This window comes from Panicum virgatum, chromosome 5N, assembly GCF_016808335.1.
Source record: "Panicum virgatum strain AP13 chromosome 5N, P.virgatum_v5, whole genome shotgun sequence".
In the NCBI taxonomy this organism is placed as follows: Eukaryota; Viridiplantae; Streptophyta; class Magnoliopsida; order Poales; family Poaceae; genus Panicum; species Panicum virgatum.
In genome coordinates, this window is record NC_053149.1 from 50382944 (window position 1) to 50410347 (window position 27404).

The 27404-nt window shown below is 44.8% G+C and overlaps 6 protein-coding genes and 1 non-coding gene across 8 annotated transcripts; 3 read left to right on the plus strand and 4 right to left on the minus strand.

Moving 5' to 3' along the window:
• The first annotated feature begins 71 nt into the window (after positions 1 to 71).
• TRNAR-ACG lies at positions 72 to 144 on the plus strand. The gene has a single exon. It is a non-coding gene; the product is annotated as a tRNA-Arg (tRNA).
• Positions 145 to 1774: 1630 nt separating this feature from the next.
• Positions 1775 to 3516, minus strand: LOC120672737 (GDSL esterase/lipase At4g10955-like). Its single transcript, XM_039953298.1, has 2 exons — positions 3140 to 3516; positions 1775 to 3054 (listed from the first exon to the last, which is right to left on the minus strand). The coding sequence occupies exons 1-2, from the start codon at positions 3265 to 3267 to the stop codon at positions 2040 to 2042; spliced, it is 1143 nt and encodes a 380-aa protein (XP_039809232.1). The 5' UTR covers positions 3268 to 3516; the 3' UTR covers positions 1775 to 2039.
• A 165-nt stretch (positions 3517 to 3681) lies between these two features.
• LOC120672736 (uncharacterized protein At4g18257-like) lies at positions 3682 to 6149 on the minus strand. Its single transcript, XM_039953297.1, has 3 exons — positions 5722 to 6149; positions 4654 to 4968; positions 3682 to 4092 (listed from the first exon to the last, which is right to left on the minus strand). Exons 1-3 carry the CDS (start codon positions 6078 to 6080, stop codon positions 3912 to 3914), a joined length of 855 nt encoding a protein of 284 aa, XP_039809231.1. The 5' UTR covers positions 6081 to 6149; the 3' UTR covers positions 3682 to 3911.
• A 200-nt stretch (positions 6150 to 6349) lies between these two features.
• Positions 6350 to 8350, plus strand: LOC120672739. Its single transcript, XM_039953301.1, has 3 exons — positions 6350 to 6774; positions 7579 to 7647; positions 7731 to 8350. The coding sequence occupies exons 1-3, from the start codon at positions 6588 to 6590 to the stop codon at positions 8039 to 8041; spliced, it is 567 nt and encodes a 188-aa protein (XP_039809235.1). The 5' UTR covers positions 6350 to 6587; the 3' UTR covers positions 8042 to 8350.
• Positions 8188 to 10341, minus strand: LOC120672738 (cytochrome b561 domain-containing protein At2g30890-like). 2 transcript variants are annotated; one of them, XM_039953300.1, is made up of 5 exons: positions 10007 to 10341; positions 9724 to 9935; positions 9401 to 9562; positions 9164 to 9312; positions 8765 to 9074 (listed from the first exon to the last, which is right to left on the minus strand). In XM_039953300.1, the coding sequence occupies exons 2-5, from the start codon at positions 9859 to 9861 to the stop codon at positions 8765 to 8767; spliced, it is 759 nt and encodes a 252-aa protein (XP_039809234.1). In that variant the 5' UTR covers positions 9862 to 9935; positions 10007 to 10341. The 2 variants fall into 2 exon arrangements, with proteins under 2 accessions (XP_039809233.1, XP_039809234.1); XM_039953299.1 differs by having other exon boundaries at positions 8188 to 9074; positions 9724 to 10339.
• Positions 10342 to 15200: 4859 nt separating this feature from the next.
• On the plus strand, positions 15201 to 25020 carry LOC120676026 (protein VACUOLELESS1-like). Its single transcript, XM_039957239.1, has 16 exons — positions 15201 to 16064; positions 16753 to 17043; positions 18297 to 18436; positions 19623 to 19728; positions 19824 to 19916; positions 20209 to 20298; positions 20425 to 20538; positions 21104 to 21226; positions 21432 to 21505; positions 21591 to 21645; positions 21878 to 22056; positions 23439 to 23568; positions 23656 to 23758; positions 24114 to 24211; positions 24587 to 24807; positions 24895 to 25020. Exons 1-15 carry the CDS (start codon positions 15201 to 15203, stop codon positions 24752 to 24754), a joined length of 2628 nt encoding a protein of 875 aa, XP_039813173.1. The 3' UTR covers positions 24755 to 24807; positions 24895 to 25020.
• A 207-nt stretch (positions 25021 to 25227) lies between these two features.
• Positions 25228 to 27050, minus strand: LOC120676028 (60S ribosomal protein L18a-like). Its single transcript, XM_039957241.1, has 4 exons — positions 26877 to 27050; positions 26667 to 26782; positions 26498 to 26561; positions 25228 to 25793 (listed from the first exon to the last, which is right to left on the minus strand). The coding sequence occupies exons 1-4, from the start codon at positions 26889 to 26891 to the stop codon at positions 25452 to 25454; spliced, it is 537 nt and encodes a 178-aa protein (XP_039813175.1). The 5' UTR covers positions 26892 to 27050; the 3' UTR covers positions 25228 to 25451.
• Between the last annotated feature and the right edge of the window lie 354 nt (positions 27051 to 27404).

Here is a 27404-nt window from a genome sequence, read left to right on the forward strand (position 1 = left end):
ATAGCACATCCAGAAGCCTGGTAGTTTGATTACGCAATTTTATGAGACGTAGACAACAAAGATTCAACAGCAACTCCGTGGCCCAATGGATAAGGCGCTGGTCTACGGAACCAGAGATTCTGGGTTCGATCCCCAGCAGGGTCGTTACTGGTTTTTACTATTTTTTCCTCCCCTGATGATTTCAGGGGTGATTCACTGCACACCTAGCCCTCTCGCAGACAAGCAGGGCAGCAAGTCTTTCATCAGAAATATTTTTTGGGGTGTCCACGCGCCTCTGCTCGGGCTTGAATTTCAATTCACACCCTGATGATTTCAGGGGTGATTCACTGCACACCTAGCCCTCTCGCAGACAAGCAGGGCAGCAAGTCTTTCATCAGAAATATTTTTTGGGGTGTCCACGCGCCTCTGCTTGGGCTTGAATTTCAATTCACATATCAATTTTGGATACAGCAATTTCAACCTGAAATCAGGGGTGATTCATTGCACACCTAGCACTCTAGCAGGCAGCACGTCTTTCCTCAAATTAGGGTGTGCACGCGCTTGTGCTTCTGCTAGAATTTCAATTCACATAACAATGTTGTATACAACAATTTCAACTTGAAATCAGGGGTGATTCATTGCACACCTAGCACTGTAAATTTCATCAGATAAATTTTAGGGTGTGCGCGCACTTGTACTTAAATTTCAATTCGCATAACAATCTGGCTGGGCTGGAGATGATCTGAATCTGCTAGCCACCCAGCCGCAACAGTGTGTGCAGCCGGCAGCGCGCCCGGCCTTTGGTTCGGTTCGGGCACCCTCCTATTTCGATGCGGCAGCTGGCTGGCGCAGTTGCCCGCTGCAGAATTCACGACGACGCGTGATGTACCCGGACCGGCTGATGAGCCTGTGGAGCCGAACGGCTGGGCTGATCGCCCAGCTCCAGCCCAGCCACATATGGGCATCCAAATAGGCTGAATGTTGTGTCGGTAATGCTTCTGTACTTAAGTATGATGAGTAGAAAAATATCGGGCACTAGCTGCTGGACGGTAGCCATATCAACCCAGCGACACGGACCCGAGTTTTTCGGAAGCTCGAGGGTGGCGACGCGTGAGGGCGGCCGCGGGAGCTCCGGGACAGCGGCGCACGAGCCTAGGCGGGCTCCCTCGGCCACAGCGGCGCACGAGCCTAGGCGGGCTCCCTCGGCGGCGCGACCTCCCGATAGCAAGCTCCCCGACGGCGCGAGCTCCCGACAGCAAGCTCCCCGACGGCGCGAGCTCCTTCAACTCGCCATCCTCCTCTCTTTGTTAGGGTTCGTCGCATGTTGCAAACGGTAGCAAGCGTATATTTCACATGTTTCAAATGTGTACAACAATGTTGCAAGTGTTTCATACGGATGTTGTAATATTGCACGTGTTTCATACGAATGTTGTAAGTGTTTTATTTAGATATTGCATTTTCATTGAGAGATTTAGAATATTCCATGCAACATTGTTATGTGATGGATGGATAATAAAATTTTTCAATATGCTTTGATGTTGTAAATGTTAATTTTCGATATTACATATATTGAATTTCAATGTTGCAATTGCTGTTTTTTAATATTGCATGGACCGCCCGATGGGTGATGTTCCCATCAGACGTCCGGACATTAACAACGTCAATGTTGTATACAACAATTTCAACTTGAAATATTCACATCCACTCAGGAAAAAGGGTCACATCATCCGAGCTCTCAGCTCAGCATCACAACTATTTTGTCTATAACTAGAGGTGTTAATTGATGATCTTTAAGTGCACCTCTAACCCTCTTTAGTTTAAAGTTTTGCACTAATTTTTTAAATTGAGATATCATTTTGAAGAAATAGTACAAAATTTTGAACTAAAGAGGATTGGAGATGCACCTAAAGATCACCAATTAACATCCCTATCCACAACAATTTGCTTTTAGAATGTTCACATTCATTCAGGAAGGGTTCATCATTCGTGAGCTAGCTCAGATCACCAATGGCGTGGCTTTATTGTTCAAAAGCCTTGTCAACTGGTGCAGCACTACAGCCTCACATCTGCGGCGCGGCCGGCGGTGGCGCGTAGAGCGACCTGAGCTGGCGGTCGATGAGCTTGCTGTGGTTGAGCGCCACCTGCAGATCGACGTCGTCGGCCCACCACTGCTGCAGCCCGTGCGCGTCCAAGAACTTGGTCGGCCCCTTAGACACCAGCACCATCCTCGCCAGCCCAGCGCTGCTCATCCCGCCGCCCCCTCCCGCCGCCGTCTTACTGCTCTCGCTCCCTCCTCCTCCGGCCGTCACGGTCGCCGTCCCGGCCGCCGCGTCGGTGTAGTAGCAGCAGATGTAGTCGTTGGTGTTGATGTACAGGTGCGGCAGCCATTTGGCCGTCCCCGCGCGCTCCAGCGTCGGCGCCTTCGCCCCCTCGCCGGTGCTGGCGTCCGCCGCCGCGGTGGAGCCCACGTAGGGCAGCCAGGCGCGTACTCGGCCCCACATCTCGCCGGCCGTCTCGGCGAAGCCCCTTAGGCTCGTGGCCAGCGACACAGACGGCGGGTTGAACACGTGGCACTCCACGAACATGCCTTCCTTGGCCAGCGCCTTTCCCACCTGCAGCGCGAACCCGGCGCCCAGCGAGTGCCCGCCCACGCACACGTTGCGGGCGCCGTGCCGTCGCGCCGCGGCGCGCAGCGCGGCCAGCACCCCCGCGAAGCGCACGGAGCCCTTGAGGCTGTCCCAGGCGAGGAAGCGGAGGTCGTCCACGACGTCGCGCCGGAACGTGGCCCCGCTCAGCAGCGTGCCGCGGAGCGCCACGACGGCGGCCGGCGCGCCGGCGGGGCGGAACGGGGCGTAGCCGGCCAGCAAGGCCTGGCGGTCCCACTCGAGCACGGCGCCGTAGATGGAGCCGTCGCGCTCGTCGACGAGCGTCTCGGCGAGCCTGTACATGAAGTGGCGCCACCACTGCGGCGCCAGGCCCGTGCGCTCGTCGCGCTTGTCCTGACGGTCCAGCTCCAGCAGGTACACGCCCTGGATGAAGCATGCGACCACCATCCGCCGGTAGTTCGGATCCTTCCTGCGCGCATGCAATGTAGAAGACTGGGTTGTAACACAGAGCTCTGGTTGTGTGCTTCGAAGGAGTGAAGGTGAGAGCTACTGACCAGCTCGAACGGAGGAGATCCCACCAGCTGGGGGACGACAGGTGCCTCGGGCCGTACACTTGGAACTCGAACGGATTCGTCGTCGCCATGGCCTCGCCCGCTTTCTGGCTTGGCACCCGACCGGCCATTGTTCTCCGGTGAGATCATGGTCGGGCGGTCTCGTCTCCTGGGCTTTAATAGCACAAGGGGAATAGTTTGGAGCCCGGATGATATGCGGTCCAGCAGCAAGAACTGTTTGTACCAAGTTGGAGAAAGAATCACAGAAAGCGCGAGCTTTACTTTCTATCCTTGGGTTTCTTTACACAGTCGGTTCCTATCCTATCAAGGGAATATGGAACCTGCTCCTTCCTCCTCTCCTTTGTGCTCTTCAAGTTATTTTCACAACTTTTAGACGACTAGAACTCACTCAACTCAGTCAACTAAGCGAGTCTACAACATTCGCCAACTGTTCGGCTTACGCATAACACATAGCGTACAAAAATGGAGACACACCAAACACAATGGGAATATGCTCCAAAAATAACCAAACATAACAATTGGAATAAAGCTGAAGAATATGGAGCACAGTATAGCGAATATCTCGGAAAATCAAGATGCCATTGCCTAGATTTGTGTACAACAATATTCTGCAAGACCAACTGTACATGCAGACATCATTTCCTGAGTTTGACTTTACTGGATCAAAAAGAAACACTTGCAGAGCGTGTTCGATTAGTTGCATGGTTGCATGATCTACTGCAGCTGCTACTTGTAAGAAATGCGATAAAATACACTAGCTAGCTGGTAGGTCATCACTGGCTGAAGAGGCCTGCTTTTCCGCAATCAACTTCTCCAGCCGTTTCTTGAGGTAAGCTTGCCTGAGTTTCTCTCTACGAGCAGCATCCTGCTCTTGTCGCCGAGATCTCACTGTCGAAGCCTTATGCCTTGCCTCACTTACTTCCTCATGAACCTCCCTGCAGACGTAACATGGTGCGAGTTAATCAAAGGCCCAGCAACACATGATTGTGCAAAGAGAACATAATACTGACAAGAGAAATCGAGGTGATATTGTATATTGATATTGGTGGCAACGAATTTTACAAATCTCACCATGGCAGTAACATAGATATTGTTCAAAAATGATATCAAGCGACTACCAAACAACACATACATATGGGTCTTCCATCTTGAGATTTCAAATCAGGTACCTAATGAACTAACTAGAAGTGATTGAGCATAAAAGATAGTGGTACACACTACACAATTATGCAACACCCAAAATCTCATAAGAACTCAATTCATCTTCACTGTGCTGTCTATATGCACCAAATGCTCAATTTGTATCCCGCAGTTGCAGGTGCTAGGAATATAGTATCATATTTCCTAATTTGATTATTCATCTGTTCTAGAGAAGCTAATTTACCTTGATCTTCAGAGAATCAATAAAATGCAAAAACTGAGAAAAAAACTGAGTGCTTTACACAATATAACTTGATAAGAGTGTCAGCACAATCACTGTCCACAGACAACAGTACCTCACAAAGCGCTTGTGCTCATCTCTGTCGAGTGTAGTGCCTGCTCGACCAAGGCCAATTGGTTTGGCATTTGACACAGAATCTTCATGATCGTTTACTGGCTCTACAGCATCAGAGGTTCCATGCCTGCTATTGGGCATCTGAGGCTCATAGACACGATCGAAACTTTTTTGGAAGAAATCCACACAGTACTTCTCCTTGTCTTCTTCATCAGGTAGCTCGCCTCTGGATAATTTTTCATACAACTCTGCTTTCTTTTCTAGAGCTGCATAGCTTGCAGAACCATCCTTCACAGCTTTAAGTTCCAACTTGTCTCTGTAGCAAAAAAAAAAAAGAACACAAAGGAAACAGCAGTTCTGGTCAAGAGTCAAAACTTGACAGCATACACAACAAAAGATTTTTTGGAAATATGGTTATATGAGACTGAGCAGAATTTAGCAGAAAACAGTTGTGTTGAAAAATATGACGTTTGGAAATGCTGTATAGACAGCCAAACAACTGGACTTATGTTGAATGCTTAAGTGCAAAGTAACAAATAAAATTGTCAGTTAATTGGAACGAAGCAAGAGAACAAAGATGGAAATTAAAAATATCATTTGCTCTATCTCTTGTAAGTTTCAATTCTACGCTGTTAGAGAAAAATTAAATTTGTTCTAACAATGTGAATCACATTCCCTTACATCATCATGATCAGGATCAGATATCACTCGACCATCCTATCGGAGTGGAGAAAATGATAAGGTACTGATACAATGAAGGATTAATTTTCCTAGTTTCCTATATATGTTACATCAACAAATACTGGTAAGCATAATAACACAACTAAATCTGGTAGAACTTGCTGTTCTAAGTTCTCACGGACATAAATTAGGACTACGTTATTGCAAAAAGATAGAGCAATTTGCAGGCCAATCCTTTACAATAGCTCTTATATTAACCATCTAGGGCATCCAATTGTATAAAGGGCACGCAAAGGCTCATCAATTCCACCCAAAATTACAACCAAATGGTCATGCAACAATCGCGTGAACTGGTTACTTGTGTAAACAAAGAGCTGAGGAAACATACTTGTGGGCCCGGGCATCAACGCCGGAGTTTTTGGCCCCGAGGGGATCCGAGGGTGCGGAGCGTATCTTGGCGCGGCGGAACTCCCCGCCGGAAGCGGCGGCTGCGACGGCGCCGGGGGCGGTGGGGTTGCGGGCCTCCTCCTGGGTGCGGTAGAGCTGGGCCTTGAGGTCGAGGATGGAGGCGGCGCCCACGCCCTCGATGGCCTTGTGCTTCTTCGGCATCACCGCCGACTCCGTCAGCCACCCCAGCGACTCCATCCGCCGCTCCTTCGAGGCGCCCTGCTGCTCCGGAGGCTGCGTCTGCGTCTGCGGCTGCGTCGCGCCCGAGGAAGACGGCGCGGTCGCTGCCGGCGACGACATCGCGGCGGCGGTGGCCGCGTCGGGAATCGGGAGAGAAGGACCTGCGGGGAAAGGAGAGAGGAGGAAGGTCGGCGTGGGCTGGGCTTCTGCCTTTCGGGAAGCTGTGGTGGGGGTGGTGTCAGTGGGCCGTGCTCTCTTGGGCCGATTCCAGGCCCACGCGGCAACCAACAACAATCGAGCTTCGAGCAGGCTCGTGTTCCTTCCAGGAAAAAAATATATATTGTGGGCCCGCCAATCCGCTAGATCCAAAACAACATGTGGTGCGCCGCGCGCGGCCGTGGCAACGCTCCACTCTCCCGGAGGCCGGAACCCCTCGCCGGCCACGCCATTCTGTGGCGGAGGCGGGCGGCACCACCGGCGACGCAAAAAAAAAAGAAGAGAGAATTTGATTTGAAATAGCGCTCGGCGAACTGTATATTCTTTCTCCGCCCTTCTCTCGGCGCTCGGCGCATCCTCTCTACCTCCGTAGCAACCTGCGCCTGCGCGAGCCGATCGATCCATTCATCCATGGCGTGCAGCTTCCCCCCTTCCTCCGCCACGAGGCTCCATGCCGTGGACGCCGCGGCGGCGGGCGTGGGGAACGGCAGGGTCCCCCTCAGGGCCCCCGTCGCCCCCGCGCAGAGGTCGCTCGGCTGCTGCAGGGCGGCCGCGCGGCAGGACAGCGCCAGCGCCACGCAGGAGCCTAGGGCCGCAGGTACCTCGCTGTCTGCTCTGCTTCCCGTCTTGTCACTTTGATTGGAGTGATCCGTGCTTAGCATGCTCTGCACTTAAAAGTATTGCTTAGGTAATTAGGTTTGATTGCGTTGATCTGTTAGATGCTAGTAGAGTTCGAGTTACCTAGTACGGAACTGGTTGAACTGCTGGACATCTTGTAGTTTCGTTGCTCCCAAAAAGTAAAGAAAATTCGGGAATAGCCCTTTCTGGGAGAGAAAAAAAAAGTGAAAGGTTTGATTGAAGTGCTTCCTTGCTTTATATGCACCGGACATGAAGACATGAGTATATACGGCTCCTTCAGTATCAATTGTGTTCCCTTTGGCGGAGAGCAATTCAAAGTGCGCACCTACAGTTAGTGTGTTCATATCACATTCTGTAATCTGCTGAGCAAAGTGCTGATAACTGATAAGCTATATCGAGATAAATAACATGTATAATGCTATCAATTGTAGGAACTCAAGGTAAATGTTTTCAATTGTGGGCATTTCTTTCTAATATTTGCTTCAAGGGTATAAGATTTTGCAATTTTAACGTTGTATAGAAAAAAATGTGAATCCAAGACAATTGTTTGGTATGAGATTGTGCTTTTAATAAAAAAAAGAAGCTAGATTCATTTCCTTGGCAATTAAAAGTTAAATTTCAGATGAAACGCACATTGCCAAGTGTCAGATGTTTGAAGTGCGATTACTGCTGCTACTTATTAGTGTCAGATGTTTCAAGTATGACTAATGCCATTTTGATTACTAAACGAAATGGCTAATGTTACCATATTTGTGTTCTGAAGTTTCTACGGCTCGTACACAGTTGGACCTCCTGGAACAACTGACATCCCCTACATCTGATGGCATTGCTGGTAAGTTTTTACAAAGTTACAATATTCCGCATTCGTGCCTGATGTAAATGACTGTCTATGACAACTAAGAAAGCGTTCATCAGGCCTAGAGAATCGTACACTCCCAGAACCCCGTCAACGCGCTACTATCCGCGAGCAACTGTCAGCACTGGCCAATGGTAAGGTTGACGAGTTCACCCTCCCATTGGGCAAGAAGCTGAAGGAAGGCCTGAAGAGACTCAACTCCCCGACGTTGTCGCAAAGGAGGAACATCAAGAGGCAGGCCATGCTTACCCAGGTCAGTGGACGGAATGACTCGGTGTTCTTCGCGACCGTTGGGGCGTTTGTGCTTGTCCCACCTTTTGCCATTCTAGCTATTGCTGTCGTAACTGGTTATATCCAGCTCTTGCCTTGAACATGATTACATGAAGGCGCAGGCAGGTTCACTTGTCATCTCCAGACTGTCATATAGGAAGGTATTTTTGCTCTGCAGCAGAACTGTATATATACACATTGTAGCAATTTGTATGTGGTGTAACTGGGTAAGTAGGTCTTATGTGCAAGGTTGTAAGCACTTGATGTGGCACAGAGTTAGCATAAGAAACATCTATGGATCGATATGAAAACAACAAGGAAGAAATGCTGAGTACTGAATACAGACAGAAATAATAATAGAGGTGTAACATGTATAAAAAAGGTCATATGTTACAAATTTATGTGGTGATCTCTTCCTGTCTTTTGCACTGTGAAATGCTGCATGTCCTAAAGTGCTAATTTCTTACAAACCTGCTAACATGGACACTAAGCACTGTTCTGAACATTTCGCCCCAAAAGACATGCTAGTATAAATGTATAATGCTACAGGCTACAACTGTCTGCCATCGATAAACTGTGACAATGTTTGCTCTAAACGGAATCCAAAGGCGATGTGCAAGATGCAACAGCAGAGGCTCCAATCCTCTGCATTTCCAAATCAACTGTAAAAGCTGTACAATATTCTGGAATGCACACTCTCAAATGTTCGAAAGAACGTCACACCTCTCAAAGCAAACAAGTTACCAAACCATTAGCAACATTACTATCTTCAGCAAACTTTACAGCACCTCACCTTCCAATACTGCCTTTCCATTTGGAGATTTCACTCTTGCACGATAGCTAGCTCTTTCCGAAGGGTGGTTGGATAGGTTCTTCGATTATCTGTAGGCCTGAGCTGTTCAACGGAGGCGTGCCCTTGCTTCATCATGTAGCTCCACCTGTCTATCATGAGGTAGAAGAAACCCAGGAAGATGACTTCAACAGTGAGGAGGCCAGTCCAGAGCCTCACGCTCTTGGTGGTTCTCTCATGGTAGGTATGAAGTCCGATGTAGACGTTCACAATGCCCGTGGCGCAGATTGCGATTCCAAGGAGCCAATGGAAGAAGTACCATAGACTCCTCACGTTAACACCTCTGTAGAAATGAGAGAGGATATGGCTTAGGTTCTTTTGCAGTAAATATGGAAAGGTTGCTGTCATGCATATGGAAAGTTGTATCTCAACCTTTCTGGCCTGAAGAAACCGATAATTGGCTGGAGCCACATGACTCCATATAATGCCAATCCTACTCTTTGGTGACTGTTACTGAATGAGTTTTCAAAGTTCATCAATGACAGTACCGCGCCGCCTGTTGCAAGAAGGACAGCTGCAACCTGCAAACCCAGTTGAGCACATGAGGAACACTATAGCAGAATCATTTGTAAGAAAGTGTTGTCTCAAGCGCAGAAGATGTAAGCAGACCTGCGAAATGACATGACAATAGAAGAGGAGTCGGATGCATCCGCCGTTTTGTGATTTGCTTGACATTCTGACTAGTATTATCCCTAATGGCATCAAGAAACCGAACGAAGACCAATGGAACAATGCGTGTAGCTTGAGCTGAAATGATACTCTGGGTGTCATCTGAAAATGTAAGTTTCTGCAATCAGTAGTGTAACTCTGCTTATACTAAAAACCATAAAACATATAAATCAACAAAAGACTCAGTATAATTCAGAACTAACAACATCTTAAAGTGTAAATAAAAGATCTCAAAATGGATTCAATAAAATAACTTTGATTACCTCCAAAGGATTCCCGGTCTTGTTGTGGCCCTGATTGAGAGTCTCGGTGGAATTTGAGGCGCCATTGGACGGCGCAAGAAGCGAAAGAACCGCAAAGCCTGTGCACACAAGGAGCTGCCTTCTCCCAGACGCTAGCATTTGTGTCGATCGATTGACGACCCCGACTCAGCACGACGGCAACAAGCACAGAGAACTAAGCTCTGGAGGGGTTCCTAAACCGGAGAAGGATCACCTATTCGGCTCTGAACAATGGCAAGAGAAGAAGAGGAGCGGCAAACTCAACCTGTATCTCTCCCTGCCACACTCACTCATGCTACCTCAGACTTCAGAGGCATCCTTTCTTCCAAACTTCTTAACGCTCCTTCACCTCGCAAACACACCAGAATCCCAAGGACAATGGAAACCAAACAAACCAGTCTGAAGGTGGACAACGAGACCACCAGAAAAGCAACAGCTCCGGGATGGAGAGCACACGGTTCTAGATAGCGTGGGGTTGCCCTCTGGTTTGTGGGAGGTTTTGGTATGGTGATCATGGAAGCTCCCCTTTTGCTCGGTGCTCCGATCCGCAATATATTATGGCGCGCTTCGGCAGCTCTGCGTGGGGGGACCGACCGGGGGGCGGAGCCGAAATGAGAGGAGGGAGGAGGCCTTTTGAGCGCATTTCGCCGAGCTTTTTACAGCCCCGGAGGTGTGATGATGATGGTGTGGTAGGGCGACGAGGGGAGGCTTTTCCTGTGTGGTAGACCGGCACGGCGGGGAGGTGCGGTGGCACCGGACGCGGCATGAACTGATTGCTCTCTCCGTCGTGCGCGCCGCTAGCTGAAACGCAGGGCTTGGTTTGGTGCTCCGCCGCTCCGGTGCCGGCCAGCTGTTCGCGGCGCCGGCCGGCCGGTGCCCGTCGGTGGTGCCAGTGGAAACCGGCGGCCGGTTCTGTACAGATTTCACATGGCACTAGGACCGGCCGGTAGCAGTAAGCAGTGGAGGGCCGGTATGCAACGGGGACTTGGACTAGCCACTGTATCAGTATGTGCCGTTGCTACCTCCTCTTCTCACCAACTCCATGTCGCATCGTGTCTGATCTCGATCTTGTGCTCATGCATGGGCTTGTCCAAGATACCTCCTGGCTAGCTACGAGTTCGATTTGGAGTAGCTGTCACTTTGGTTCATGTGATTTTTGGCTGCGAAGGAGATTAGGGGAAAGGTGAAAGGAACAGATTGACAGGGTCGTCAGATTTGTTGCATGGCGTAGAGGCCGCCAAGCTAGTAGTCGTTAGTTACTAGTGGGAAGTTCAGTTAACTAGTCTTTGTCACCTGATCACTTCCGTTGGGTGCTGAAGGCTGCAAGGTCTCTACTTGCAGGACTGCAGAAAATGGTACAGAGCAATGTGCCGGTTAGTATGTTAGATTTCATGATGCGGCAATGCTGAGTTATGATTTCCAAGATGTGGTAACTGTGTTACTAAGATGATGTGACACGTATTAATCATTTCGAACTAACCGATTGTTCTTAACGGTTACTTATCGTAGGTTGAAACCTAGGCTGGTATAGATCGCATCATTCTGCGCCATCTGCTGAATATCAGAAGGGTTTTGGAAGTTCAGAGCATCTTCTGCATTGCAAGGTGACATGACTGCGAATTGTATGCCCCCTCCAAATTGCAAGGTGACAGGTCTAATTCTACGAGTGAAAGATTTGGGATCCATTTGATAACCACCTTGCATTGCATAAATAGGGAACGTACAATTTATTTAAAAATGTGACCAAATAAACTGGACCATGCCGCCCTTTTCCTCTAAAAATTTAAGCTGGCCACGCCAATGATGAGCTTTTAGAGGGAGATAAAACGCTAATGACAGCAACTAGCCAACACGCTCATCATGACTCGCCATTTTCTACTCCTAAACACAATAATTTCTCCCAACTTTGCCCCTAGCCGTGGCATAACCCGACAGGGGATACTGATAAACCATGAGACAATGTTGGACAAATCCTGTCACACGGTGTCGAAATTATACGCTCACCAGCAGACCGGAACTCCAAATGGCAGGCGTGCTATGAGTTCCATGCTTGTGCACACTCATTAGATCCTGCAGTCCCGGACCAGTTCTTGGTCTGCTCTGCCCATGGAAATCCAGCGAGGAGGCCGGTGGAAAAGGCCAGATATACACGTGGCAGCCTTTGATCCCCATGCCACCATCATGTTGCTGACTTGCGGTATATGATTCTTCTCAGCTCCAACACTGATCAGCAGCTGCAGTTCAGCACCACAGAATTCTATTGATTGCTCCAACTTCTGGAGGATAGAATATGCTGAATATGCAATCTTGCAGTATGGTGTACACAAGCAGAGGCAGTTGACACCGAAGTGTGGTTGCGGAACCAGAAACTGATACAGTTGAGCCCAACTTCTTGTTGCAGGCACTGATGCATCCTCCACAGATGGTCGATCACCAACTTACTTTCTTGGAATATAAGCCAGTAAGCAGCTAGGCAGCGAGCTAAGCAGCTCACGGATTTGGAAATGCAAGTTCGTTCGAAGCATGATGATGGCTGCGATCTCCTTTCCAACAACCGCAATTCACCAATGATCTGATGAGATCTCCACCGGAATTCCATCTGTTCATGCTGGGGTCCTTCACTAGAATAAACTCCCGAGTATGAGTGGCCAAACCGGGCGCAGGATCGCATCAGCGATCAGTGCCCCCTGATTAGCCTGTGGATTAGGTTTGCTGCTCATAACTGGTAGTATGTGATATTCCTGCATGGAAAGATTGTTCATGTGGAAGTGGAACCCATGGCAGAAAACACCAATTTGGAAAGCTTCATCCTCTGTGGGTCTGTGGCTGACAGATGGTGCCTGTGACCACTGATCTGCAAGAATGTTCTCTTTGTAATCCAATTGGTACGATATTTTAAGCAATTTTTCCAAACAAACTCATTTTTACAATGGAAGTGGTCTACGCATGCCTTGAAGTACTGTCGAATGCGGATCTGTGACGTATGAGCATTTTGGTCAATCTTGCAATGACAAGTAGTAGATGCTAGTGCACATGCATGTCACTTGTAGTGCTTTGTCCGATAATCCTATTATTGGTCTGCCTCAATTAGCAGTAGCATAAAAGAAAATGCAGTCACGTTTTTCTTTCTTTCTTTCTTACGTTTCCGGAATTCAGTTAATCACGTATTAAGATGTGTTGATGGCATATCCTGGTATGGTGCACCTAATTATTCCCCAACGAAAGCATGCCTTTTTCTGGCCAAACTTTTTCACTACATTTGTTCCTTTTTGTCCAATAAGATAAGCACACAATGCAATGTTTAACGTATCTTTTGCATGAAGTGACGAAAGACCTGTTTAGAAAGAGGAGCGCTTCATTTTGCTTTGTCCCTACACAAATAAAAAGGGGGGCAGAAAAAAAAGAACATTAGAAAGGATTTGTTGGGGAGTACGAAATGTTTCCTTTTATAAATTTATTTGGCACCACTGCTTTACAAAAGAAACCTACCAAACTATGGTTTCTATAAGACTACAAGACAGATTAACCTCTGAAGACATGGTAATTTGTTTCTAGCCTACTTCGAAGTCAAATGGTTAGAGAATCTCTCTCTCTCTCTCTCTCTCTCTCTCTCTCTCTCTCTCTCTCTCTCTCTCTCTCTCTCTCTCTCTCTGAAACACAGTACAAACCACCCTGGACACTTGCACGAAAATGCAAAAGAAGAAACTTCAAATGTCCAGTTAGCTGAGACGCTTGCTTGCAAGCCCCATCGACTCGATCGGTTACTGAATGCTGATGAGTATCACCCTTTTGTCATTGCGTCAGTTGACCTTTTGCTCCGCATATCCCAAGATGTCGAGGCGATTTTTGATATGCCAACCACCGCTGCTTTTGATTTCCTGTATGCTAAGGGAAAGCAAAAAGGCATTCGAAACTAGCCTATGATCAAAACACCGGTGGCCTACGGAGTAGTAGTGCAGCTTCACCGGCCTAGAGTAGAGGGGTTTCAAAAGCACAACGTACCATGTAAAATCCCCTCTGCGGATACGATCACGAAAAGAAATATGCAAATAAGCTAATGACTGTTTTTTTACAGGAAGATCAAGACGATGAACATGAGTAGTCGGTGACGATTTTTTTTCTTTACATTATTGGCATTCTTTTCGAAATGAAGAATTTGGCATTGCCACACATTGATGTAAACGGACTGAAACATGCAGACATGCAGTGGCCAAAAAATAAAGAAGAGGAGGGTGTTTAGTATATTTGTGAGGTGCGACTAGCTAATAATGATAGATGGTTATAGCTTTAACATTTAAAGTTTGTATATCATACAATTTTCTTACATTATCAAAAATGAAAGCTTTTACGTTAGTTTAGACTTTACAGTTAGAAAAAAAATCATATATCTCCCTTATAATAATATAATTAAGGTAGATCGTATGATGGCATAAGTGCGGGAGAAGAGAAGAGGTCGGAGGTATCTGGAAAAGCTACTACCGTCTCTACATGGTCCCTGAACTACAAAGCTCTAGCTAGTATTAGATCAAATTGTTCTCCTTGAGCCGCTTTTTCTGTCACACGACTGATTGTGATTGCTACTCGTGTCAAAAGGTCTGCAGGTAAGAAGAGGGGGCACGTCAAAAGCCTGTTAGGCTCATCACCGGGAGCATGACACGTGTTATTTCAAAAATTTCCTGTCGAACATAAGAAGATGCGCACATGGGCATCGATCGCTGGGAGTAGGAAGAATGTAAGATCACACGACTCTACCGTAAATATTTGTAGGTTTGATGATTGTATACACCTATGATTGTACCGTACAGAAGCCAAAAGTTTGACTTATTTTGTCTAAAATATAGAGACACTTAAGTGAGTAGGTGCTAACTCCTCGCAAACTGCAGCTATTGTACTGCCTTCTTCCTAAATTATTAGATTTTTTTAACTTTTTTAAATGCATATATGTATCTAGAAAACCAAAACGACTAATAATTTGGAACGGAAAGAGTAGCTATCAAGCTAGGGGTGGTAAAAGACTCTAAAGTTTAGCCTTGAGATTTCAAAAGAGACAATATAAATTAATTCTATATATTTTGAAAAGACAAGATAGATAATTCTATATGTTTGTGACTTAAAAAGTAATTGAAGACTTAATTGATTATTAAAATTAATAGGAAATTGAGGCGCTCGCAGCTCGCCTATCGATCAGAAATGGGCTGGACAATGCCAGGCCCACCTGCCAGCGCAGGCCACCACCACTGATGGACCGCGCGCGAATCAGCAGCTATCCAGCCCACGCTCGCTGGGCTCGGCTCGCCGATGCCCGGTCCCACACGTCAGCGGCCAGCCCCCCCGTCGTAAACTCGTAACTCGATCCCCAAGAGTCCAGCTTCTTCCCCAAGCCCGGCCGCTTGCGCGCGATCCGACCGCGCTCCCGCCGCGCCTCGCCGCCGGCGACCAACCCCACACCCCCTCCCGCGATGTCCTCCTCCGTCTCTGTCGCGGCGGAGTGGGACCTCCTCTCCGACCGCTTCTACCGCCGCCTCACGCTGTACTCCCCTCTCCCCTGGTCCGCCCCGGCACCCACCTCCACCGCCTCCTCCTCCGGCGTCGGCGGTGCAGTGATCGGCCGCCTCGACCTCTCCACCCACATCGTTGCCGCAGCGCCCTTCGGCGGTCCGATCGCCGCCGTCCGCGACGACTCTAAGATCGTGCAGCTCCACTCCGAGCCCTCCCGGCGCCGCCTCCTTCTCTTCTCCTCCTCGGGCTACCCCATAGCCTCCGCCCCCTGGCCGCCCATGCTCCCCCGCCTTCACTCGCTCTCCTTCTCCAGCTCCCTCAGCCTCATCGCCCTCCTCTCAGATGGCTCTCTCCTCCGCTTCCGCCTCCCCGATCTGCAGCCCAGCCCCAGCTCCAGCCCCGTGCCCCTACTGCCGCCGGCCTCTGGAGGCGTCGCCGACGCTGTATTCTGGGGCGGCGGTGTAGCCATCCTCACAGAGGAGAACCGCGTTGTAGTGGCCACGGACATCGAAGCTGCTGACCCTCACCCCCGTGACCTCGCCGACCCAGGAGTTGGTGATGAGGAGCATGTTTTATGCATGGCAGTGGTGGAGCCGCAGTTTGTCATGTCAGGAAGTCCAGAGGTGCTGCTTGCGGTTGGTGACCGGGTGATCGCAGTAGATGAGGATGGTGTGCAGGTGCTCGGGGAGGAGCTTGAAATCGGACCCGTGCAGAAGATGGCTGTGTCACCCAACGGGAAGCTTCTTGCAGCATTTGCACATGATGGGCGCCTGCTCGTAATCCCCACCGATTTCTCCAGGATCATATTCCAGTATGAGTGCGATGTAAGTTTTATAGCTCTATACTGACTGCTCGTCCAAGCTTCTATTCTTGCTTTTGCCGGGCCTCCAAGCATGGATTGGTAGATATAGCTTTGAAGACATTTAGACCAGTTTGGATGGTGGCTGACTGAATGGTAGGGAGGTTTTAGCTGATGCATTTTCCCTGCATAAAAATCTGCACATAATACTTTTCTTTGCTAGTTTATGTTCTGCTATCTTGTCTGAAAAGCAAAAGTGCAGATCTCTTATTGAAGGGTCACCAATTGACTATAGTAAGCAGATAGCTGTGTCTATGATGAACAGTTTGTTTATTTGATCGCAAATATCAGAAGCGTTTAAATCTTCTGTTGCAGTTCTCAACCTCTGCTTGAGAAGGTGTCTATGATTATTAGCCATAGGTGTTCCATGATGAATGATGCCATAGGTGTTTGGTGATAAGCTCACACCTACGACCTAACATTAGCCTAACAATAGAAAAACATAACTGTATTTGGAACTGAATTTCTCTGTTTTTAGCTATATTTCTCTTTTGTCCTAGGTTGCATTTGGACTTAATTTGTGCATTTTAAGCAATAGAAATAGTGCTATAGGTTAGAATGCTTGTGCCATTTTTATTTCTTTTGTGAGCACTATTTTAGTAAACTGTTCATTAGTTAACTTATTTTTTCCTTTTCTTTTGGATATCCCATAGTCAGCATTGCCACCGGAACAAATAGCTTGGTGTGGACTGGACAGTGTACTCCTCTACTGGCCTGAAGTGCTTTTGATGGTTGGTCCGAATGGAGATCCTGTGCAGTACAATTATGACGAACCCATAAAACTCATTCCTGAGTGCGATGGTGTAAGAATCCTCTCGAACTCAAGTATGGAATTTCTACATCGAGTCCCGGACTGTACTACATTAATTTTTGGCATTGGAAGCATGTCCCCAGCAGCATTATTGTATGATGCTCGAGATCACTACGACAGGCAAAGTGCTAAGGTACTGTTTCTAATCTATGGAACTTTTGTAGCTCTGTTGCTCATTTGGATAAATTCTGAATGAATTTAAACACCATTTTATTGTTGTAACTTGTTTGTCTTCTAGGAGATACACCAATTGCTACCTTAATGATCAGGACCTTCGGCATACTACTGTTTTATCCACTAGATACATGTTATATGTGTTGTGAAGTATTAGTAGATCGCCCATCTCTTCCCAAGAGCTTAAGCTTTTGGGTTCATCTGGTTGGTGCATGAAACCTAACATGGTATCAAAGCCAGAGGTCTCGAGTTCGAGTCTTGGTAGAGGCATCTTTTAAGTCCTCCGCTCCCTTCTTCTTTATTTCCACATTTGTGCCTTGTTCCGGCTGCATGTGAGTGGGAGTGTTGTGAAGTATTAGTGGATTGCCCACCTCTTCCCAAGAGCTTAAGCTTACTAGTTTGTGATCCAATGCTAAGTTGCTTTACATGCATGGACAAGAAGTTGGGGAAAGGCTTGTGTTGCTATTTCTGTTGTTAAGAGAATGTTCTGTCTGACCGTTTTGTATGTCTTCTCCCCGCTTCCACCTCCCAGTCGCCCACAGAAGGCAACAGGATAAAAAATGCAAGAACCACTATATAGTCGCATATGAATGTGGATTGCCAACTGGTTGGCCTTAAGGGCAGCTCCTACACAAACTGCTAAACAAATCGGGAAATGACTCCTTAACTAAAGTACCAATGAGCCATTGTCAAGATAAAGAGTTTTTGTATTTTCAGTGTCCCCTTCTCTCTACTCATATCATTTAAGGTGGTTTCTTGTTGTAGACCACAGTATGTGCGCCCATTGATAGTACATGGCAAGGTCACCAAGAAAGGAGGTGTGTGTTTCCAAGTGTGGTCTATTGATGCACTAAAGATGTGCTCCTATATATTCTAAATTTCTAATCCATTTTGTTGATCCGGAAGGTAGTATTAGAGTTTTTTCGCACAAGTTATTGATAGCAATGCAGTTGGTGGTGACTGTGTACAACATTAACAATTGTACCTAACGTATTTTCAGCTTGGTAGCATATGTATCTATAGTTCATCTTGACCTGTTTTTTATGCTTCACATTATGACTTTCCACACATGCTACTTGCAAATTGTATCAAAGTTTGTTAATATCTCAAGTAGACAAGTACCATGGAACTATTGTTAGTCCTTTGAAACATTAATCTTGCCTCATCTTGTGAAAACAGAAATGGGACATTAACAATAATCCACACTTGCAGGCTTATGACAACTATCAGCTAATATCATCTTCATTGCCGGAGGCAATTGAGGCTTGCATTGATGCTGCTGGCCATGAGTTTGATGTTTCACGCCAACGCACGTTGCTAAGAGCTGCTACTTATGGCCTAGCTTTCTGCAGGTTGATTTTTCTGCTTTTAGGATGTTATATTTGTGCACTTTTACCACTGCTTTTTTACCTTTTTTGTAAGTAATCATATTTTCTTGTTTTGTTTTTCCCTTTCCTACCGCTACTAATTTTGAGTTGTTGATTGGAGAATAAGTTGCATCCTTGATCAGTGCACGATTTGAACTTCGACTAGTTTTAGATAAAGTATATGGCAACTATATCTTTCAAGTGTGTATTTTATGGTAGCATATAGAATAATACTCATGCAACAGATAACTAGTGTCTTTACTCTGCCAAGTTTGTATGAGTGGATGGGATCACTGGGTTGGGTCACAGTGTACCAATTGAAGTTTATGTGTGAGCTTGTTTTCCAATATTTGAATTTTTTTAGGTCCAGCAAAGGCCAAGGTTAGGCCATTAGACCCGAAAGCTTCTCTTGAAGAGGTTGCCTGTTTTAAGCCCAAGAATAGGGTGGTTTTAGAACTATACTAAGCAGCTTAGCTTCTTAACTTGAGTAGAAGTGTTACCTAACTAATTTTGTGAATTCAAGCTCCTAATTATCATCGAAGTCATGTGAACTACCACTTACCAAAATTATGTAATTTCTTCCTCACAAGGCTGCCAGATGAGATTCCCTATTTCTTAGATTTGAACATTAGTTGAGGTGTTGAAAAAAGTGGACATTCATATGTGAGATATTTGAGTACTGGGCGTTTGCTTCAAAATCACATGGAGGGAAAACTCCTTTTTCAGGGACACCGATTGATTTTCCTCCACAGCATAGGCTTCTCCACTTACCAAGTTTTTTTCTTATTGCCTACCTGGTATCTGCTTGTTCGTTCAGATTATGTGACAAATTGAACAAAATAGATCAAATAGATCATAAATAACATGACTCTTTCTGACCCCAACTTTGTTGATCAGTCAGCCATATTTTTTCTGGCTAACAACATTTACTATTACACTACATGCCACGTCTTCTTATATGGACTGTAGTCTTATACCTTACTGCTACTCTGGTACCGCATCCTGCAACATTGTAGTGTTATAGTTCGATTTGTTTATTCCACCAAACTTTGAAATTAAACTAACCAGTATCTTATACTCTTAATACTTTTTGCATAGTGCTATTCCTCTGCATAGAATACTTTATTGCTGATATTTAAACTTGGCATTGATACCCAGTTGGCTTTGGCAGTCGATTTCCGCATGAACGCTTTCAAGACATGTGCAAAATGTTGCGAGTTCTAAATGCCGTTCGTGATCCTGAGATTGGGATGCCACTGACCATTCAGCAGTACAAGGTTTGTGTTACACTCTAGATGCTTTAATGAACCTTATATTGCCACTGGTACCTTTTATGTCTTAACATAGTCATTTTTTCTGTTGTTTTCTTTAGTTGCTTACTGCACCAGTGCTCATTGGACGTCTCATTAATGCTAATCAGCACCTTTTGGCACTTCGCATTTCTGAGTACCTTAACCTGAACCCGGTAACCTCCTTTTTCTTCTCTCTATTTTTTGTTATCCAGAAAATTTTGGGTGAGCACTGTGCCTTTGTCCTTCGCAATAAACTCAGAAGCACAAGTTGCCTGCTGTTAGGTTCTAAGCATTACATAATCTTGTTCCAAATTACTTGTCATATGCAGAATTAAATTACTTTCAGATAATTATGTCATTTAGTCCTACTTGATATTGTTAATAAGAGTGAATGTGCATTGCTTTTCCATATATTTTACTTGATAAAGTAATATCATTTCCATTTACACCTCAAACCTTTTATAGGAGGTTGTGATAATGCATTGGGCATGTGAGAAGATTACAGCATCAGCAACTCTTCCAGATACAGTCCTTCTTGAGGGTTTGCTTGATAAGGTTTGTGTTTACTAAAGTCATTGTCAGGCTTATACTTGATACTTTTACCTGGTAAATGCATATGCTACTGCAGGTCTGCAGTTATGTATCCTTGTTTTACATGATTACATGTTCTTTCTATTGCAGCTCAGGTTATGTAAAGGGATATCATATGCTGCAGTGGCAGCTCATGCAGATAATTGTGGCCGGCGGAGGTTGGCTGCAATGCTCGTTGATCATGAATTACAGTCCTCAAAGCAGGCAAGTTTTCTTTTATGCTGGTGATTCAGGTGGATATGATGCAACTGATTGATTGAGGAGTGAGGCATAAATATGATATTCTCCAGTAAACAAAAATGGAAAAAAAATAGGAATGTTCAAAACAAACTAAGTAAAGAATATGGTTTCTTCATAAATCTGTCTTAATTATATAGGTGTTGAGGTATTTTGGGTACATAATAAATGAAATTGAATAAATAAACTGCTTGGTGTCTTTCTGATTTACAGGTGGAAATGGTAACCTGATTAGGATGTGGTAGTTGAACTAATAGTTTGATATACAAGAACCTTTTGTAAAATTCTTATACTCAATTAGGTTGATGATAGGCTTGCCTTCTATCTCTGACTTCTGAGCCTGTGATAGCTTTAGCTGGTTTTGTATCTTTGTAGATGCTAATAGGCCCTATCTCTACAGGATATGCTATATCTTTAGTAATTACAGAAAATCTAGCATGCTTAAATAACAAAAAAAAAAGGAAAAGGCTCAGTACTTACTTGGTAGGAAGGATGTCCATTTGAAAATCATCTGATTGTTTCACCTTTACAGATTCCCATGTTGCTCAGCATTGATGAACAAGACAAAGCATTATCAAAGGCAATTGAAAGTGGTGATACTGATCTTGTGTACCTTGTGCTATTCCACATCTGGCAGAAGGTAGCTGTAGAGAAGGTAAATCCCCTCCTTCCTTTATAAAAGATTAATATTTCCAGTTAAGCTACAGCTGTAGGTAATTTTTTCAAGGATCCAAATCAAGCATGAATAGCTAATTTGTCAGGTGAAACTAAACTTTAGGATTTGGGAAGCATAACTGAAAGTGCTTCTTCTCAAGTGTTGTATCATCGTTAATGTTCTGTGATGACTATAAATTTTACAGAAAGCTCCTATGGATTTTTTTGGTGTAATTAATGCGAGGCCTTTGGCTAGAAGTTTGTTTGTGGCATATGCAAGGTAATGCATCTTTCCTGTTTAGTGTTGCTACTTCAACTGTATACATCTGTTTCCACATAGTTGAATATCTACGGTTTGCTTGCAGACATTCTAAGCATGAAGATTTGAAGGACTTCTTTTTATCGACTGGGAGACTTCAAGTAGGTTGCATATACAATAATCTCCCAGTTATTGTATATCTGATTCTTTAATACATGAATGCCAGCCTTCATATTACTTGGAATTCAGTAGCATGCTATTCTGCTTTTTATGCATATACTCTAGCAGTTAATTCCATCATCCACATAAATTTAATATATCATCAGTGCAGGATTTACTATATTAAATTTACTTTTACATTTCAATTGCCTAAGCTATTGAAAACAATTGCAGGATGCCGCCTTTCTTTTGTTGAAGGAATCGAGGGAATTGGAGAAGAATCCCATGGCAAGCAAGGGAACTCTCCATGGTCCACAAGTGAGGCTCATTGAGCAGGCCCATAGACTTTTTGCTGAGACCAAGGAACATGTTTTTGAATCCAAAGCTTCTGAAGAGCATGCCAAATTGCTAAGGTATTTGAGGATGTTATATTGCACTGAATTTGTCATGTGAGGATACTATTGCTTCTTTCCTGACATTCAAATGCTGAAGAATTTGCAGCAATTTGGTTCTTAGCAAGGTTAGTGCATTATATTAGAAATCTAGATTGTGTGATGCAACTAAAAACTATAATGAAATTCATGTCTCAACTCATTCGATATGGTGCTTATCAATCCAATCAGCATAAAATATATATTTGCTTCATTCTGTAAGTTATACTATCATTTGTCAGCTCACAAACCTTGATCATATGTTAATGCAACTTCATGCATAATAATTGGTCTGAGTAACCTACAACTGGGTAATGCAAATTGCTCTGTTGACACTGTTTTCTTTGTTTCTTTCTTGGTAAACTGGCAGTTCAGGTTTACTAGGCTTCAATTAGCCAATCAGGCAAGGTGCTAGATTCATATAGATTGAACTTCATCGTGAAAATCCGAAGAGATGTGGCTGTGGTTTACTGAACTCCTTGCTGTAGATAGTTACATCTATATATCCTATATAGATAGCACCCACTAACTATTTCTCTCTTCATGCAAGGTGTCCACATCACTCTCCACTAAGTGTCCCACTAACTTTTAACTTCCTTATTAATTACAAAAAATATTCATGTCATCTCTACAATATGCAATATTTTTAATCTTTAATTAACTAAAGTAAAATCATATACATACGCTATTTTTTCATCACCTATTCTTCTATAATGTGGTCAAATATTCTATTGGTGTTTCTTCTTTTAGCTTATCGATTTTTACGAGATTCAATAAACAAGAAAATGTCCATATGATTTCTACTATGTGCAATACTTTAAATCTTTAATCTATTAACGTAAAGTCATATACATAAACGTAAAGTCATATACATACTCTATTTTTGCAATACTTTTAATCTTTAATCTATTAATGGAAAGACTCATATACATACTCTATTTCTTTGAGCACCTATTCTTTTATAATGTGATCAAATATTCTATTGATGTTAGTTTATCGATTTCTACTAGATCTTGATAAAAAATAACATGCAAGTAAAATTCATATCAACTATATAGCCTATATAGATGACACCTACTAAAGTCATTAACTCTATTTCTCTTAACATGCAAGTTATCCGCATCATATAGGAACCTATTATATCAAATGCCACATCAATGTCTCCTAGGGCCATCGATTTATATTTTCCATCAATTTTTTTTTGTGAATTTTGCCATGCAATCATCTTAATTTTTTTACTTTCAAATTTCACGTTAAAATTTAAGAAATCCCGCAGCAACGCGCGGGGTATTACTTAGTTTAAACTATGTGCAGACTCCTGCTTAATAGTCATGTCTTAGTCACTATTTACTTTTTTCATTCAGATCACAGCATGAACTTGAAGTTTCCACAAAGCAGGCGATATTTGTGGGTTCTAGTGTTAGTGATACCATAAAAACCTGTATTGCAATGGGAAATGAGCGAGCTGCACTCAAAGTGAAGTCAGAATTCAAGGTATTCCATTCAGATAATCTCGAAACGTAGAGACCTGTTCAATTAATATTGCATTGTAGTCTTTCTAATGGTCCTGTTTCTGCACAGGTTCCTGATAAGAGGTGGTACTGGCTTAAAACATGTGCTTTAGCTACAGTTGGAAACTGGGATGCATTGGAAAAGTTTTCAAGAGAGAAACGACCACCAGGAGGTGAGTTTGTATATATGACTTTGTTGCATGAAAGTTAAGTTTATATTAAATTGATATTTGTATCCGTGCTTCTTCCATGGGTATGAGCAAGTTCATCATTATCCTACACATAGGATTTCTTATCCTTGGAAAGTAGCACCTTTATGCCAACTAGAAATCTTTTCATTCATTGTGCTTAAAAGTTGAAACCTGATTTGAACCATGATGTAAACATTAACTTGTCCGTTCTCAGCATTGGGTTATCTTCATTGGATAAATTCAGACATAAGAATATTGCTTCACACTGTCTATGCCTTGTTTGAATATAGTAAATTTATAATGTTGTGAAGTTTGCGTCTCTATTTTCAACTTACAGGCTATAAACCTTTCGTGGAAGCATGCATTGACGCTGGTCAAAAAACTGAAGCTCTCAAATATATTCCAAAGCTAACAGATCCTCGTGAAAGATCTGAGGTATAAGTTTGCAAGTTATATATGGAGAATGTGCATTTGGACTTTGAGAAGCTGTTGCTGTTTTTTTCCTGGATTATGTTGTTTTATCTGGCTTCAACCTTAAAAAAATGAGAGGAGAGCTTAGCAATAAAAAGAAATGGTAAGGAGAGTATGCCTAAGAGAATAAGAAGCTGTTTAGCAGCATTGATGTTGATCAATTGCAGTAGATAGATCAGGCAAAGGATATGACGACATAGAAGATTCCCAGTAACTAACACATTAGTCTCAGTTCACTGGAAATAGAACCCAAGATTTCCTTGATAAGTTGATATGATTTAGAATATCAGAAAAATGACCTTGCGAACACATAACAACCTTGTGATTACTTTTGTGTAGGCATATGCACGGATGGGCATGGCAAAAGAAGCTGCCGATGCAGCCTCACAAGCTAAAGATAGTGACGAGCTCTTCGGCCGCCTGAAGATTACACTTGCACAGAACAGTGCTGCCGCCTCCATTTTCGATACATTGCGGGATCGGCTTTCTTTTCAAGGAGCATATTGAGCTACGTGATTGCGTTGTAGGCCCAGGCTGTGCACCCTGATGTTTTTAAGAAGGTCGAGCCTTTTGTTTATCCATTTATTTTTCGCTTTTTTTGTTTACTTGTGTATGAAGAATTAACCTCGGTGCTAATACATGTGCAGAGATTGCATAACAGAAATTCCCCATAGCAACAGCACGTGTAGATCACAATTTGGGATCTTGGGAGTGGGGAAGTGTGCAATACAGCCATCATGTTTTATTATCAATATTGAGTGCTATTACAAAAAGATTCATTTTCTTTTCATGGATTTTAGCGAAGGGGCTCAGGGAATCCGGGACAATTAGCTGCGCGACTCATTTTGCCCCGTGCACCACGGCCAGAGAGCCAGTACCATTGAAGCCACCGAGGATTCCAAACGGATGCTGGTGCGCGTATATCCCAGCATTATACGGTTTCTTTCGTACACAATCGGTGCCGTGATAATCAACAGAAAGAAAAAAAATCATGGAAATAATACAGACCGTCTGCGAACATATCACCAGTACTATTGAAGTCTTTCCAACTACTCATAATTGGATACTCAAATGGTTCACCAAGCACGTTTCAAAACGAGATGAATCATCAACCACTGAGGTCTAAGCAAGTCAAAACTTAAAACATAAAACTTACGGACTCTTATGCTCCCAAACACTGACCCACAACACAGGCACAGCTGAATCACATGAACAGGTTCGGCCTTGATGCCTTGAACGTGGTCTTCAGCTTCCTGGTTGGGGGCCTGATCTTGCGGGACACAAGGGGGAACTTGATCTTGGAGTTGTGGAACTGCTTGGTGTTGTCCCTCTTGCACAGCTTGAAGTGGACCGTCGCGGTCTTGATGATCTGGATGCAGGGGGCCCTCACGCGGTGGCGTGAAGCCATCTCATTGTACATCTGCTCCACTGCACCGTTCAGGGTGGTGTCACGGTACTCCTTGTACATGTTGTGGTAGCCGGTTCTGCTCTGGTAGCGGAGCCAGATGCCGTAGTTCTTGATCGTAGTTGGGTTACGCTCGAAGATCTGACACAACATACAGAACTTTTGTTGGGCAAATCCTGCATGTCAGGAAAATTAACTAACAAACATAACCTTAATGTGTAATCAAAGACTCGAGCCATAACCCACTGGAGTTGCCAGCATCTATCTAGGACAATCCTTACCAATCCAGTTCAAATAAACACTCACACATCTATGACTGTAGAAAGCCATAAAGGTAAGTAAAAACAACTGTGCAAGACAACAATATTTAGTTGACATTAAGACAAGAATTCTCATTTTCTAGAATGATGGCAAAAAACTTAAATTGATCCTTCAAAATGTTCTTTATTGTATAAAAGGAAATGATTAGAAATACATGTCGGGTGCCAGTATACAACTAGCTGAGGGCACTGAGAACAGACTCCAAAAAAAATCAGATAGTAGCAGCGATAATGGCATGCACAAATAGCTCAGTGCAATGTAAGTACACATCAGGATAATATCGAATCAACACAACAGCAATGCTGAGCTACAACCTCAGTCAAAGTTTGACCCGTATATATCGCTTGCTATAGGTCACAATAACATCAGGACGGGGGACAAACAAGGCTGGGCGTCCAGAACATAGCGGACATACACAAATTGTTTAAGATGCAAGAACTAAACAAGCAGCGATGGGACGGCAGGTTCAGATGGAGCAATCTAGTGTGCTAAAAAGGGCATGCCGACCGCAGAAGCAGGCGTACCTCGTTGATGGCGAGGATCTGGCCGTTGCTCTTCTTAACCTTCTTGAGCTTCCTCAGGAAGTACCTGCGCACGGGTAGAGCCGCACTTTAGTTGCCAACCCTGATCGAAGAGGAACAAAGAAAGCCTCCGACAAGGAAATCTGGAGGAAGCGCGGAGATGACGGCTCACCAGAACTTGCTCTTGGCGCGAACGTCGTTGGTGGCCCAGAGCTTCATGCGGTAGATCTTGGGGTGCTCATCGCCAGGCGTCGGAAGCGCACGCCCCACCACCTGGTACTGATGGAACTGCACGCGCGCGACAGCAGGGAGATCAATCAAACGCACGGATCAAATTCGAACTGCCGCCGTCGAATGGACGGAGCGAGCGAAAGACACTCACCCTGAAGGCCACCATTTCCGCGAGCTCGTCGAAACCCTAGCCTAACCTAGTCTACGGCGGCGAGGAGGACGGGGGAGGCGGCGGCGGGCGAAGACGGCGCCCGTGGGTGTGAGAGGAGCGTTTATAGGTGGCGAGTTTGGCTGTAAACCCTAATGGGCCATAGTTCCCTCTGACATCGCCCTTCTTTGAGGAAAATGTTCGGGCTTCCTCTTCTTTTGACAAGGCCCATAAGGTTTTGCCCTTTTTTTTTGTTCTTGTTATATTTGCCAGGCAAGCAAGGGTACGGAGAATATAACGGGGAAACTTTCTACTGGAAACTACTACTCTTTTTTTCCTTTTGAAAGAAAATGACTACTTTATGTTGTTTTTTTTAAATTACACGGTATAACTCAGACACTCACAACACATGCACACTCATTCTATAAATAACTAGACCTGATCACGGGCCATCCAACCCGATAAATCCGACCCAACCCGCCCGAAAAAAACCCGATCCGATCTGACCCGACCAAGTGACGGGTCGGGTAC

Bases quoted from the DNA above. Each gene is read 5' to 3' on its own strand.
- LOC120672737 (XM_039953298.1), bottom strand. From the start codon at position 3,267: ATGGCCGGTCGGGTGCCAAGCCAGAAAGCGGGCGAGGCCATGGCGACG. The intron at 3,055-3,139 runs GTCAGTAGCTCT...GCATGCGCGCAG, and splicing joins GATCTCCTCCGTTCGAGCTG to GAAGGATCCGAACTACCGGC.
- LOC120672736 (XM_039953297.1), bottom strand. From the start codon at position 6,080: ATGTCGTCGCCGGCAGCGACCGCGCCGTCTTCCTCGGGCGCGACGCAG. The intron at 4,969-5,721 runs GTATGTTTCCTC...TTTTTGCTACAG, and splicing joins GTTGATGCCCGGGCCCACAA to AGACAAGTTGGAACTTAAAG. The intron at 4,093-4,653 runs GTACTGTTGTCT...TTACGTCTGCAG, and splicing joins GAGCACAAGCGCTTTGTGAG to GGAGGTTCATGAGGAAGTAA.
- LOC120672739 (XM_039953301.1), top strand. From the start codon at position 6,588: ATGGCGTGCAGCTTCCCCCCTTCCTCCGCCACGAGGCTCCATGCCGTG. The intron at 6,775-7,578 runs GTACCTCGCTGT...TGTGTTCTGAAG, and splicing joins GCAGGAGCCTAGGGCCGCAG to TTTCTACGGCTCGTACACAG. The intron at 7,648-7,730 runs GTAAGTTTTTAC...AGCGTTCATCAG, and splicing joins TACATCTGATGGCATTGCTG to GCCTAGAGAATCGTACACTC.
- LOC120672738 (XM_039953299.1), bottom strand. From the start codon at position 9,861: ATGCTAGCGTCTGGGAGAAGGCAGCTCCTTGTGTGCACAGGCTTTGCG. The intron at 9,313-9,400 runs GTCTGCTTACAT...CTGGGTTTGCAG, and splicing joins ATTGTCATGTCATTTCGCAG to GTTGCAGCTGTCCTTCTTGC. The intron at 9,075-9,163 runs GTTGAGATACAA...TCATTTCTACAG, and splicing joins GGTTTCTTCAGGCCAGAAAG to AGGTGTTAACGTGAGGAGTC.
- LOC120676026 (XM_039957239.1), top strand. From the start codon at position 15,201: ATGTCCTCCTCCGTCTCTGTCGCGGCGGAGTGGGACCTCCTCTCCGAC. The intron at 19,729-19,823 runs GTTTGTGTTACA...TGTTTTCTTTAG, and splicing joins TGACCATTCAGCAGTACAAG to TTGCTTACTGCACCAGTGCT. The intron at 20,299-20,424 runs GTTTGTGTTTAC...TTTCTATTGCAG, and splicing joins TTGAGGGTTTGCTTGATAAG to CTCAGGTTATGTAAAGGGAT.
- LOC120676028 (XM_039957241.1), bottom strand. The intron at 26,562-26,666 runs GTGAGCCGTCAT...ACCCGTGCGCAG, and splicing joins CGCGCCAAGAGCAAGTTCTG to GTACTTCCTGAGGAAGCTCA. The intron at 25,794-26,497 runs GTACGCCTGCTT...ATGTTGTGTCAG, and splicing joins AGATCCTCGCCATCAACGAG to ATCTTCGAGCGTAACCCAAC.